This window comes from Pipistrellus kuhlii, unplaced genomic scaffold (assembly GCF_014108245.1).
Source record: "Pipistrellus kuhlii isolate mPipKuh1 unplaced genomic scaffold, mPipKuh1.p scaffold_m20_p_11, whole genome shotgun sequence".
In the NCBI taxonomy this organism is placed as follows: Eukaryota; Metazoa; Chordata; class Mammalia; order Chiroptera; family Vespertilionidae; genus Pipistrellus; species Pipistrellus kuhlii.
This window is the reverse complement of record NW_023425416.1, coordinates 51,040,701-51,054,362: the sequence shown is the minus strand read 5'-3', so window position 1 is coordinate 51,054,362 and position 13,662 is coordinate 51,040,701. Positions and strand designations below refer to the sequence as shown.

The window sequence follows — 13,662 nt, the reverse complement described above, 5'->3', positions numbered from 1 at the left end:
TTGTATTTGCTACATTTATTTATACTCTTTCACATTTCAAAATAGAATTTTAGGTAGTGGAATTAAGAATGATGAGTATAATGACATTACATATTAAATTGCCTCCTTTTCTGCAGCATAAGTCTGAATAAATTGGCTTTGTTTTATATTTGTAAATCCCATATTGCTACTGAAAAGGGCGCAGGAAAATGAGATGGCTTTTCCATATTTAAAATAGAAAGTTAGTAACTGAGTCTGAGATGCTGAGCCCCGAGGCACTGCCCTCTACTCACAGTGCCATTGGGCACTAGCTTCCAATGATGTGGATTGGAGGGTGTGGTCCAGTGAACAAATCTAAATTCAAACCCTGCTCATTGGCTGAATGGTGAGTGAGTCATCTTCTTCCCATCTTCCCAGGCCGTGTGAGTATTTACTATGGACAGCCACACTTAGTACTTGGTTTTGAAGAGTTTACATGAATAACTCCATGGTAACCATGTTTAACTATGCATTTACTTTTATTTTTTTCTTTATTACATATGTGTCCTTATCCCTCCATTGCCCCCCACCTATGCATTTACTTTTAATAAGATAGCTTTTATATTAAAATTTGGCATTGAAATTATGTGGGACTCACAAGTAAAAATTTTACTCAAAATATTTTCTTGCACTGATTATTATCACATTATTGACCTCAAATGAATACCATAAAGGGTTCTGGGTATCATGTACAACATGGTCAGAAAGGACCCCTGCCCAGCAACTTGGAAAATACTATAAATTATATTTAAGGCTTCTTCCTTTTATTCAGTCAGACAAAGCCAGGGGAGCGGTCCATGGCCCTATTGTGTACAGCCCATCTGACTAGTTCTCTGGGTACATTCGGATTAACGGTTACAGTGTCATTTGATAGTTCAGACTAACATAATCCGCTATACAAAAAGAACCCTTTCACTTTGAAATGTGTCAACTATTTCTATATCCTTCAGTAATAGTCATGTTTCAGTCCCTGAAACACTTAAAAATCATCATTCATTCTCAACAACGGCTGGGAGGGAGCAGTGAGCTGATGACCTGGTGAAAAGTCTGAACCATTACTTCAAGTACAGTGTTAAATAAAGTATAAATGCCTATTTTATTTCAAAATGTGTTCTAAACATAAATAATGTATGAAATTATTTCCATAACTCTAGTTTTTAAAGTTTCTGATTCTGAATCAAATTTGTTTACTTAATGAAGCTCTTAAATTTTTCCAAATGAAATTATTTTCAACATTAGACTCAAGTACAAATGATATATATCAGAATTTAGAAATGGAGATCAGATTATTGAGATTTCACTAAGACCAAGTTAATCTTTTTCAAGGCAGCACACCTAGTGTGCAATAATCATAATCATTTGTGGACAGTGGAATAAATGTAAAGTAGTAAAAAATAGACTTTTACAATTTCAGTCATTAGTGAGCTCTTTTCGTTTTTTCCCCCACTTTTGTGCATTGAACATTTCTTTTGTTACAAAATGTTAGGTAATATTAGGCAACATCATGAAGATTTCTAATGTGAGAACTCTTGTAGATACCGTGTTTCCCCGAAAATAAGACATCTGAAAATAAGACCTACTTACAGGTTTCCTTCTGAGTGAAATATAAGGCATCCCCCCTGAAAATAAGGCCCCTCTAGGCTAAACATGAGAGATTTGGTCCACTGATTCTGAAAGAAATGGAGTCACAAGAAATTCACCAGGAAATTCGGGCATTGGATTGTTATGATGATGTTCCAGAAGATGATGACATGTGACATGATTGTCATTGAATAAATGAGTAAATTCTTGATACTGTAGGATTCACAGTTTGTCTGGTTTGTGTTGACAACTACCGTACTACAGTACCGCATACAAGTAATAAATTTCCTTTATTTTCATTTAACAATAAATGTGTACCGTATTCTTCTTCATGGAAAAATAAGACATCCCCTGAAAATCAGACCTAGCCCATCTTTGGGAGCAAAAATTAATATAAGACACTGTCTTATTTTCGGGGAAACAGGGTATTTGTTAGGTGTTCGAAATAAGGGCTGGAAAAGTATTATCAATAAAATAATCCTCCAGAGCTATTCATTACTGCAGGAATCGTGATGTGCTTGAACCTCCCTTCCCCACCAATCACATACGCTACAGGTCACAAAAGTAAACCTTATGAGGTCCGAAATGAAATTTTAATTATTTTCTGTGTATTCATTGCCTTAATTAACTTTTTTTTCTCTTTTCTTAGGATCTGAGCAGCAAAGATATGAAGAGAGATTTGTATATAGTTGCCCATGTGATCCGAATAGGTACTGTTCACCTTATTCATTCACGTGACTAAGACCAGGCCAACTTGGGATAAGTACCTGCTCTGTCTGCGCTTTGTCTTCCGCCCACCTCTTCCCTGCTGCGTCAGGTCTCAGTCTGTACTGGAACTCTGTCTGTAGCTCAGCTGCTATGGTATCTGAGTTTGCTATAAATGAATACTTTTTTTCACATACTTTTAAAAATAATGTTTTCATTAATTTTTTTTTTAAGAGAGAGAGAGAGAGAAACATTGATTGGCTGCCTCCTGCATGCCCCTACAGGGGATTGAGCCCACAACCTGACTGATGGCCTCTCGGTGCTTGGGACAATGCTCAGCCATCCGCGCCTCACTGGCCAGGGCTCTCTTACAACTTTTTGTTTCCTATTAGTTTTGGACCCACACCCTTTATTTCAAGGGGTCTGCGTGTAGGCATTCTCCTTATCAGAGTGCCCTGCCACTGCCAGTCCTCTGCCACAGAGGTTTTAGAGCGGGTGGCCAAGGCTGCCAACTTAACAGGTGCGGAATGGCCTTTGCTGTTTTGTGTCCAAAGTGTATGCTGTTCTTATTGCAGTGGGTGGATGGCATCTGCTTCGGTGCCACACCAGATGAAGAAGAGCCATTTGCTGCTGTTCTGTGGCTGGTTTGCCTAGCCTTATTTCAAATCTATGGCATCATCTGGGCAGCCATGACTGACCAAGTCTTTCTTCATAGGTTTGGGTTTTGGCAAATTTTGTCAGAGGATATGTTTTAGTCCTTTGCCAACAAAACAGCTGATTTGCTGTGGTCTGGTTTTGCTTTACTTGAGAAAGCATTTGTGAGGTTCTGGTATGACATTTGCAAGTCCTCTTGTCCCTGTAGGCACGGCCCCGTAAGCAGGCAAAGCAAGGTTTCGTCCATGTTGTGAGGCCATTCTTGCTCCTGTGGAGGTTCAGGGGCGGCTTTGGCAGCTAAAATACTCAACTTTCATAATAGGCCAAAATTTTACTGTCAGCACATTGGCTTTTCCAAGAAGTTCATGGAACCTTTGTTTTACTGTCATGTGATTGTAGTGGCCCTTTGGTGTGGAAGTGAGTCATAAGAATGGTTGGTTGAATGTGATGCAGGGAGGAGCCTGGCCAAAAGCCTAGTTAGCATCCCCCCACATAAATACCCTCGCGTCCTTATTTAGTCCCGAGTTAGTCTTCCAACTTGGAGCATCTCTCAGATGCCTACAGCCCTGGCATCTCTGGAGTTGAGCTGGAGAGCAGCACGGGGTTCTCAGTGTGCTGTGTGCTGTGTGCTAGGCCGGATGCTCCTGAGTGACTCGGGGTTCTCAGTGTGACGGGGTTGTGCTGTGTGCTAGGCCGGATGCTCCTGAGTGACTCGGGGTTCTCAGTGTGACGGGTCTGTGCTGTGTGCTAGGCCGGATGCTCCTGAGTGACTCGGGGTTCTCAGTGTGACGGGGTTGTGCCGTGTGCTAGGCCGGATGCTCCTGAGTGACTCGGGGTTCTCAGTGTGACGGGGTTGTGCTGTGTGCTAGGCCGGATGCTCCTGAGTGACTCGGGGTTCTCAGTGTGACGGGTCTGTGCTGTGTGCTAGGCCGGATGCTCCTGAGTGACTCGGGGTTCTCAGTGTGACGGGTCTGTGCTGTGTGCTAGGCCGGATGCTCCTGAGTGACTCGGGGTTCTCAGTGTGACGGGTCTGTGCTGTGTGCTAGGCCGGATGCTCCTGAGTGACTCGGGGTTCTCAGTGTGACGGGTCTGTGCTGTGTGCTAGGCCGGATGCTCCTGAGTGACTCGGGGTTCTCAGTGTGACGGGTCTGTGCTGTGTGCTAGGCCGGATGCTGCTAAATGACTCGAAGAAGGGCCCTGCCCACCTGCACTACCGGCGACCATACGGCTGCGCGGTCCTCAGCATCCTGGACGTCCTGCAGTCACTCACAGAGTTAAAGGAAGAAAAGGATTTTGTTCTTAAGGTTTACACGTGAGTAATGCATATCAGAAATATGAATGATTTGTAATGTAAGACGTCCCAGCGCGGTCCTCAAGAGCAACAGTTCCTGATTGTGGGGCACATAGGATAGAGAGTCCTTCGAAAGCCAGAGTCTGATCTAAAATAGGGATGGGTCTCCAGCAGCTGTATTTCTAATAAGCTTCCAGGTGATTCTGAAACAGCTGGATTTGGAGCCTTCTTTCCTAATGTAAAAGTCTGGTAGTCCACAATTTCTCTTCTAGCCTGGATTAACCAGCCATCTATAGATATAAAAGCCTATGTGGCTGTTAAGACCGTTGACCAGTAGACAGGTCGCTATGACATGCGCTGACCACCAGGGGGCAGATGCTCAATTCAGGAGCTGCCACAGTGGGAGCACTGCTCATCCAGAAGCTGGCTCACGGCTGGTGAGTGCAGTGGGGTGATGGGAGCCGCTCCCACCACCGCCTGCACTACCTAGCAGCAGTGGCAGGCATAGCAGGCCGGCTTGGGCTCCTCCTCAGCCACCTGCTGCTTCACACACTGCCATATCTCCGGAGGTGTGCCGGATTGCAAAAGGGTGCAGGTCAAGCTGAGGGACCCCACAAGTGCACGAATCTGTGCACTGGGCCTCTAGTAGTATATATTTACAGAAAGGCTAGTTGTGCTGTTTCTCATGTGTTTTGGATATAAGAGAGTCTTCTGTATCAATGCTTGCTCACAGCTAAGGTAACTGAGCTGGTTTCAAAGGAGAGCATGAGCCAGGTTGCCCTGCTTTGAAGAAAAGCCAGGTTTTCTGGGGAGCCAGGGTTTCACCCTTCACTCTGCCACCCGGATCTGTAAGCCCCCAGCCAGGCATGCATTGTTTTTCGTGTTTGTCAGTCCGGGGACCTGTCCTGCAGGAGCAATGCCTCGCCTCCTGACTCTTGTTAACAAAAAGGGGCAAACATAAAAAAGTGGTTCCAGGCACATGGTCTGTCTCTGCCTCTAAGACTTAAGTGTGAATAGTGATGCTGAAAACATGGTGAGTTTAATGAGTTTTACAAACAAGTATAATGCTGGGAGAATATTTTTAAAAATCTGTCCTGTTTTGATTTTAACTAAATATTGTTTTTCCAAGTTAAATCTGTCAATCACCATGCTAATATAGCTTAACCATACCATTGTATGGCTATTTTTCTGTACAGTCTGTTCTGTATGGTTCAGGCATGCAGTGAACTTAATCCACAATTATACCTAGTTTAGGCCTTTATATAATGAGCCACATTTTAGGAATTAAAGAGCCATGTCTCCTGACTACCTGTTTCCCTTAGCTCCACGCAGAGTCACGCATTGAGGAGATGAGGCTCTTCCTTTGGAATAGTAACGTACAAAGGAAGTACTAGTGGGTTTCTCTCCCTGTTATGCGCCAGGTAGACTTTCTCCATATACCAAATCTCCTCATTGATGGGGGTGGGATCTGCTTTTCTTTTCTTCAGTATATTTTTATTGATTTCAGAGAGGAAGGGAAAAGGAGAGAGAGAGGGAAACGTGAGTGATGAGAGAGAATCATTGATCGGCTGCATCCTGTCACTCTACACTGGGGATGGAGCCGCACCCAGCATGTGCCTGACTGGGATTCAAACCTGGACCAGGTCGACATTCAGCTGCTGAGCCATGCTGGCCGAGGGGCTGCTGATTGATGCACTCTTCTCATTTTGAAAGTGACTAAAACAAAAATCCAAACTCCATCACCACCTTGCTTCTCTCTGTCTATGAGGCGTAGAGGCAGCCTGGGGCTGGCATCTCGGTGTGTGTCTGAGCTGTTCCTGCTCAGAGCCAGTCGCCTTGTGCACAGGGGCGGCACAGCACCCCCCCGGAAACGAGGCTGTCAGCGGGATGGAGGTAATGCTTCTCAAGCAACAGCCTTCAGCGCCAGCCTGTCACTTTGCAACGGAGTGGGTTCGTATGTAGCTTCTGCTCAGCTGCTGCTTTGAGCTGCGTCTGCTGTATCAACTCTGGGAAACTTAGGAACAGTGTTTTTATAGAGATGATGCTTTAAGTTTTGAAGCACTGAGAGAGTGAAAATGGAGGCTAACTTTTCCACTTGGAAATAGTAAGAAGCTTTCAAACCGCCTCCCAGCTGCATGTGTGTGCAGCTGAGCGGATGTGCAGGCCGAGGGTTCGGCTTTTAAATCTACGTCAGCACCGTGCAGCCAGCCCTCCGGCGAAGCAGTGTTTTCTAGTAAGTTCCAGGGGGCAGGTTGGTTAGGTTGAGTTGGAAGCTTACAAGGTTACTAACGGCTACAGATATTCGTGGTTTCGCCTTGGCCAGGACAGGCTTTTGCAAGGGTAAAAATCTGTTGTAGAGTTTTAATCAGTGATTTGGCCAAATATGTCAGTTTTCGCATTCTTATCATTTCTTACATTATTCAGAATCAGCCTCAGAGATTTAATGTTTCTGCTCTGGCTTTGTGGATGTTATTTAAGATCATGTGTGTGTGTGTGTGTGTGTGTGTGTGTGTGTGTAGGCACCATATCCTTTTAAGAAAATTTCAACAAGAAGCCGAGGCATTAAAACTAGGTTACTTCTGATGAGCCAGAGACCTTAAAAATCACACACTGAACCACGCTGTGTTGCTTAGTCCGATGTAGCTGCCTTATCTTCCCTCGGGGCTTTAGGGACAGGGTCTCGGGCAGGCTCAGGGCCTGTTGAACCTGGAGCCTCGAACGTGAAAGGAGAAGTGTGGCAGGGAGCTCAACATCTCTCACGCAGCTTACGATTGAGGGTAAATTATCCACATCAGTAATCATGCTCTAAATATTAATTTGATTGGATGACATGATCATGCCTGATTATAATCACAACTCATTTGATTATTTAATAAATGCTTCCATTTATAATTTTTCCTTACAAAATATTCTCCTGATTGGTCAGAAGGTGCCGATGACACCACATCCACTCACTTTCAAGTGACTTGAGGGGCTCCTCTCGGCACTCTGGAAAGGGAGAGGTCTGAAAGGCTAGTGGGATGGTCACCTGGACCGGAGGAGAGGTGACCCTGGCTGAAGCCGACACTAAGAGGAGGGTCAGCTGTGACAGACTGAGCTATGTAGGCATCTGTCTTTTGTGCTGGGCCCTCCTTCCCCTGACTGCAGAGGGTTCCACAGTGACCAGCCCACTGCTCTGCCAAACGGCCTTTAGCATGTTGGTCTGCCTGAAACACAGCCACAAGCACACCTGCCCGTGGCCTTGCCCTGCTGGGCTTCCTCTTGGGGCAAATGACAGCTGGTGGACAGCAAGCCAGCGCCGGGCATGTCCGTCCTGAGCTGTGTTTCCTCCAGCAGGGACTTGCCTCTGAGCCCAGGCTGTGTTGGTGGTTTGTGTTTTGTGTGTAAGTGCAAGAAACTAAAAAGAAGAAAACGTAACAGGTGGGAGAGTGCTACTTCAGAAAAGAGGGTATTTGCCCACTTGGACAATATTTATAGATTTATTTTAGAATTTCCCCAAGTGTGAGATGTCTGCGTGCCTCAATAGGAACGAGCCTGTGTAACTCAGAGACACACTTGCTTCCTGGGGAGTGAGTGTGAAGTACCCTCCCACTGGGTGTCACCCGCTGGAACGGGGCCATCGGGGCAGGTGGTAAGACCCTGGAGAGCGCTAAGCCTTGTCCTCCCGTTCCAGGTGCAACAACGAGGGCGAGTGGTCGCAGATCCACGAGAACATCATCCGCAAGTCCAGCGCCAAGTACTCGGCCCCCAGCGCCAGCCACGGTGACGTACCTCTCTGGCTGCACATGCATGTGTTGTGTGTGCGGTGCTAATCTCGCACCTGCTCCATGTGTGCTCACCAGCGGCCACGTGCAAAGTTCAGTTCCCTGCAGACCTCTCCTCTCCTCCCCAAGGACTCTCTGCTTCTTTTTGTGATAGTTTGAGACCTTTCTTAATTAATTACAAAATGCATTTCCAGTGTTTTCTCTGACTGGTGGTTCCATGTGCTCTGACAAGGAGCTGAGCTGCACTGTCAGTCCCGAGTGAGCAGAAGTGTTGCGGGGTCTGTCACGTTGTGGAGTCTGTCTTTCCTGAGCGGAGATTACACCAGCCCCACAAGGGACAGATGTTCCTGTCTCTTCTCCTATTCCTGCTTAGTGCTGCCTCACCAAGGAAGCTGACACAGTGAGGATCGGGGCTGTTCTGCCCGTCAGTCACTCTGAGCTAGCGTAGATTACAGCAGGTGCCGACTGGCGGTCCGAGGACCATTGGTGGCCGGTGGAATAGAACATCTGCTACCAGGCAGGTTTCATCTTAGGTCAACTTCTTCCTTTTTCCTCCTTTTCTTTTAAAGCCCTATTTATACAGTTCCTTCTAAATTGTGGTGCAGTTCTGCACACTAGAATGGTTGTTTTATAAATTGAATATTAATTGCTTGATTAAATTAGAAGCACTACCTAAAAGCCTATGAACTTTTATGTACCCTAAAGGTAGCTCTCAAATTTACATGCAACCATGTTTCTCTTGACAGTTTTAACCTCTAAGTTACTTCATAATCTCTCACGTAGCTCATTTGTTTAAACTTGCATGGATTGTAAATAAAGAGCTGGCCCTCAACGGCAGTGTGAGGCCACTGCAGGGCCTGGCAGTCCCCAGAGCTTTGGGAACTGGCCCCTGTGCCAGGGAGGCAGATTCCACGGAGAGTCCTCAGAGCTGCCCGCACCAGAGGCTGCGGGCTGAGACCTGAGCCAGGGTCCTTCATTCGCCTACAGCTCTAGCCTGGGGCCTCAGGGCTGCTCGCTGTTGTTTGAGGGGCTGTTTCGCTAAGGGTGTGCCTGGGCTGTAGTGCATTGTGACGAGGGGGTGGTTCATATTCCTCTCCTCAAACGAGGCCAAAGCAAGAGGCAGTGAAATCTTGTTTTTCAAGTATCAGAACTTACTAGCAATGGGAGAACTGCCCTTCACATCAATATTTATCATGTTCCTTGCTTTGTTTACTGATTTGATTTATAAATAGCTGCCCTTGACTGTAATTTCTTGACACATGATATGATTAAAACATGGAGAACATTTTAAACGTGAGATGGTGGTAATAATACATTAAAAGCAGCAGCTTGAAAGGGAAGTTTTACCATCTCCTCACCCGGCTATGATGCTGACTTTTGTCTTGCTCCCCAGAATGAGTAGGGACTGTGCCATCTTCAGTGTCTGGCTTTTGTCCAGAGCTCACAGACACTGGCTGTTGAAACAGTTTTAGCAAAGCTTGTTCGCCCAGCCAGTGTGGCTCAGTTGAGCGTCGTCCCAGGCACCAAGAGGTCACCGGCCCGATTCCTTGTCAGGACACATGCCTGGGTTGTGGGCTTGGTCCCCAGTAGGGGGCGTGCAGGAGGCAGCCAGTGAATGTTTCTCTTGCATCAATGTTTCTAGCTCTCCTCCCTCTCCCTCTCGCTCTAAAATCAATAAACACGTATTTTAAAGACAAAGAAAAGCACTTGCTCCTCTGGTGCCGGGGGCACTGCAGGCTTCGGGGTGCCTCGGTCAGGATGGCTGTTGTGAGAGGAGGGCTCTACGCACGTGTGGAGCAGCCAGAGGGAACACTGAGCTGCTGCCTTTTGGATTGGGTGTCTGACTGGCTCTTGGCAAGGCTTGGCTTGGAGCTGGTTGGAGATTTGGAAATTGCCTTTTTTTTTTTTTTTATCTATTTCCTTAAATAAATGAGGAAACAGATGCTCAATGAGATTGCTTCGCAGCTGAAAAGAAAGCACAGGTGTCTGTACTCCAGGCCACTGGCCTTTCCCTCTCTTACTGCGCCTCTGCTTGCGCCTTCCACAGCGTGGCTCTGGGGTCTTCATGTTAGAGAATTCCGCAGGTGCGCAAGGGGACAGCTCAGGTGTCTGTTTAGAGAGACTTCTTTTCTTAATATATTTTCATTGGTTTCAGAGGGGAAGGGAGAGAGAGAGAGAGAGAGAGAGGAACATCCATGATGAAAGGGAATCGTTGATTGGCTGCCTTCTGCACGCTGGACCGAGCCCGCAGCTCAGGCATGTGTCCTTGACTGTGATCGAACCTAGGACCCTTAGGTCTGCAGGCCAACTCCATCCACTGAGCCAAACCAGCGAGGCATAAAGAGTCTTCTTTATAAAAAATTAATTTACTTAGCTGTCACCCATCTTTGTTAATGTCCTTTTTGTTTCAGAGGTCATAGTGTTTTCCCTTCAGGTCAAATCATGAAACTACAGAAGGAATTGCTACGTTGGTTTGTGAGCTGGGAGTTAATGTATCATTTGGCAGGAACTCTCTTAGGTGCAGCCTTAATGTATGTGGCTCCTCGTGTCCATTTTTGGCCTCTTACTCTGTGTATGTAGCCACAGACCTAACTTTTAGCGGTTCCAGTAGGCCGTCCCTAGGTGTGCGGGTTCCTGTTCACCAGGGAGAGAGCTTTGATACCTGTGCTTTGATAGCTGTGCGAAAACACTGCAGATGGATGAGCAGGTTGGGGAGGGAGGAGGGGGGTTTGAGTACCTCCCAGGCTGCTCTCCTCTGCAGAGATCACTGCGGTCTGGACTCTGGGCCCCAGGCTTTCAGGTTTACAAACTAATTGTGCTTGAGTCTACCAAGTGGTGAGGCTGTAAAAAATTACGTTAGGTGGTCAAAACCCAAACACTGATTTCCTCCCACAATGCTAAGTGAATGCCATGGGCTGCTTCTAGGGCCTGCGATCTGGTGGTAATGACACCTGGCCCATCATAGACGTCATCGCAGGTTCTTGGGGAGTGGCTTACTCGCTGAAGCAGTGAGGTCATCTTGAGGCTCCGGCTGGGCTGTAGTATTTCCTCCCCAGCCTCGCGGTGAGAGTCCAAGGGGCCCCTTGGGGGGCAGGGGAGCAGTTTCCAAAAGATTCTTACTTTGTGCAAAACTCCAGGGTGTAAGTAATGAGCCAGAGGCAGCGCAGCGCGCCTGAGGGACGTTACAGATTCTCCCAGGTTCTGAAGAAAGGCCTTGGCACCGTCTGAGGGTGTGGGACCCAGAGTCTGGGACATGGCTGAGCTAGCTTCTCCGCAGCACCCCTTCTTTTCCTTGCACTGCGGGGTTCCCTGAGGGAGCAATGGTGTCTGCTCTGCTGCTCGCTTCACAAAACGGTGCCAGGTTAAACGGGCACACTGCTTCTGACACTTGGGCATACTCCTGGCATAACCCAGCATCTCTGTGTTCATTTCCAGCTGTGGGACAACCTGACACAAGGTCTTCTCGGTCACAGTGTCCTAGGCTGCTGTTGTTTCCGGAGGCCTCTCTGGGCCCTACATGCACAGCTCATGTAGCCGGCCCTCCCAGTCAGCGCTCAGTAGGACCCGCCTGGCCCCGGGCTGCTTGCTGGCAGACAGAAAGGGGCTCAGTCTCCAGGACCCCGTCTGTGTTTACTAGACGAGTTCTCTGGGTCACTGAGGTCCTCTTGACTTACCTTCCTTTAGCTTTCTGGAATGTTTCTTCAGAATAATATATATTTTCTGCATCAATATTTTTCTCAAGAAAATGCTGAACTTTGCTCACTTCCTCTGGAAAACAGTGTGGCTCTGTCTTTTCTAGAACCACAGGGCAGGCGAAGCGTGGGTCTGAGGGAGAAACTCCTTGTTTTGCAGGCCTTATCCTTTCTCTCCAGCTTCTTCGTGGAGACATGGACCAGATCCGCAGAGAAAACCCCATGATATTCAGCAGGGGATTGGCGATCACAAGGAAGCTGGGGTTTCCTGATGTCATCATGCCGGGTAGGTAGGACTCGGGCTGAGCGGGAGGGTTAGGATGGAGTCCCGGGCGCGTCTGGCCGGCAGTTGCTGAACTCTGCTGTGGAGGAGTCTGAGCCACTGAACGCCTCTGCGTCCCTGTCCGGGGCCGACTGTCTCGGCCAGCGGCCCTGGGGCTCCTGTTGGTGTTTGTACTTTCCCAGAAGCCCCCTCTCCCGGTGGCCGGCGGCTGCGTTGTCTGAGTGGAGTGGCTGGCAGCAACCGCCAAAGAACTTCATGCGAGGCCTTTCCCACGCCTGTCTCCCGGCACACTCCCTCGGAGGGAGGGCTCACAGAACCTCCTCTTTAAGGGGAAGAAGAACCAAATGTGTGCCTGTACTAGCGCTGAGTCCCGCTTCCTGTGGGCATAGCAGGTGCACTGTAACGTTTTAGAAAGGTGGATAAGACAGATGGTATCAATTAGGCTTTGTGGATTGGACTGTATGATCTGGCCAGTTTCTCAGGACTATCCCATCTCCCACGCCCTCATCTAATGCTCAGAGGAGAGCCAAGGCAGAAAGTGGGGTCCAGAGGTCACTTTAGGTTCCTATGTCCAGTCAGGCAGATGTGAGAACAGCTGGAGAGGTGGGTCAGCCAGGCCATCAGAGTCGGGGGGCTGCCAGAGTGAGGGGAGGTAGAGTGGGTCTCAGAGGGGTGGCAGGCGCTTTGATGACCAGAGAAGACATGAAAAAAGTGAGGAAAATCAGAAGGACAAAGTGCTGGCTCTCCGGACAGAGGACAGGAGTATGAAGCTGCCCTGTCCACTGAGCTTCAGGGATCCGCTACAGCTTGTTTGCTTCTGTGTGGAGGCCAGGCCAGCCTGACTGACTGTGCGCTGTAAACACCCATCTGGAGTTCTAGGTGGGGACCCGCATTCTCCTGCTGCAAATGTGCCCGCACCCCCAGGGGCGTGTGGCCTGAGCTCAGAGAAGGCCCCTGTGACGGACCCAGCTGCCTCCCCGTCCCACACCAGGCCCAGGCCCTGTGCTGGCAGAGCGCCGTCTGCTCAGCTCGCGAGGAGGGTCCGCGGTGGGGACCGGCCGCTCACCAGTCCACCTTGATGGCATTTTAAAGCGGAGAGGCCTGATGCTCATGAAGGGCGGAGGTGTGGCTGCTGTGAGTGAGGCCTTGGCGGGATGTCCCCTCCCTGCCCTGGACCATTTCTCAGCCTCCGCGGCCCTGTCACCGGGAAAGGAGCCCAGGGGAGGCCCTGCTTCTTGGGAGAAAGCTGGTGGTCACCAGATTTGCCTGGTGAGCTTTTTAGATTCGACACCCAGCTTCGGAGGGGGAGTCGTATGTGCTAAGAGATGTGCTTCAAGCCCTTCCTTTCTTTTATGTCTAAGATTTGGACATTTCCTTCCTGTTAGTCTCACACTTTAAAACCAAATGAGCAGACCATAGGAAGGAACAAGCTCCAGGGAAAATGTTGTTGTTAAGCAGACTGCTTTCAAAAGCGACACTGTCCAAACCTCACTGCGGAAAGGGTCTTTTTGGGAGCGCTCTGCCTCTCCGCACCATGGGCACACGGTGTGTGAGGGCAGGCTGCTGGGTGTGGCCATGGAGATGGCTGTAGCAGGCATCGCTGAGACACGCTGAGGGTAAGGAGCTCCCTCCCCCGGGCAGCTGAGCGCCCCTCGTGTGACTTGCCCCACGAGC

The 13,662-nt window shown here is 48.5% G+C and overlaps 1 protein-coding gene across 10 annotated transcripts in view; it reads left to right on the top strand.

Annotated features, from left to right (window-relative positions):
* The window catches only part of DOCK3 (dedicator of cytokinesis 3), a 143,896-nt gene that overhangs the window by 73,038 nt on the left and 57,196 nt on the right, over positions 1–13,662 (top strand). For all 10 annotated transcript variants that reach the window (XM_045579538.1, XM_045579537.1, XM_045579540.1 and 7 more), the window contains 4 exons: positions 2,249–2,309; positions 4,123–4,270; positions 7,923–8,011; positions 11,866–11,991. In XM_045579538.1, the coding sequence (XP_045435494.1) occupies positions 2,249–2,309; positions 4,123–4,270; positions 7,923–8,011; positions 11,866–11,991 (424 nt within the window). The remainder of the gene's footprint in view (positions 1–2,248; positions 2,310–4,122; positions 4,271–7,922; positions 8,012–11,865; positions 11,992–13,662) is intronic.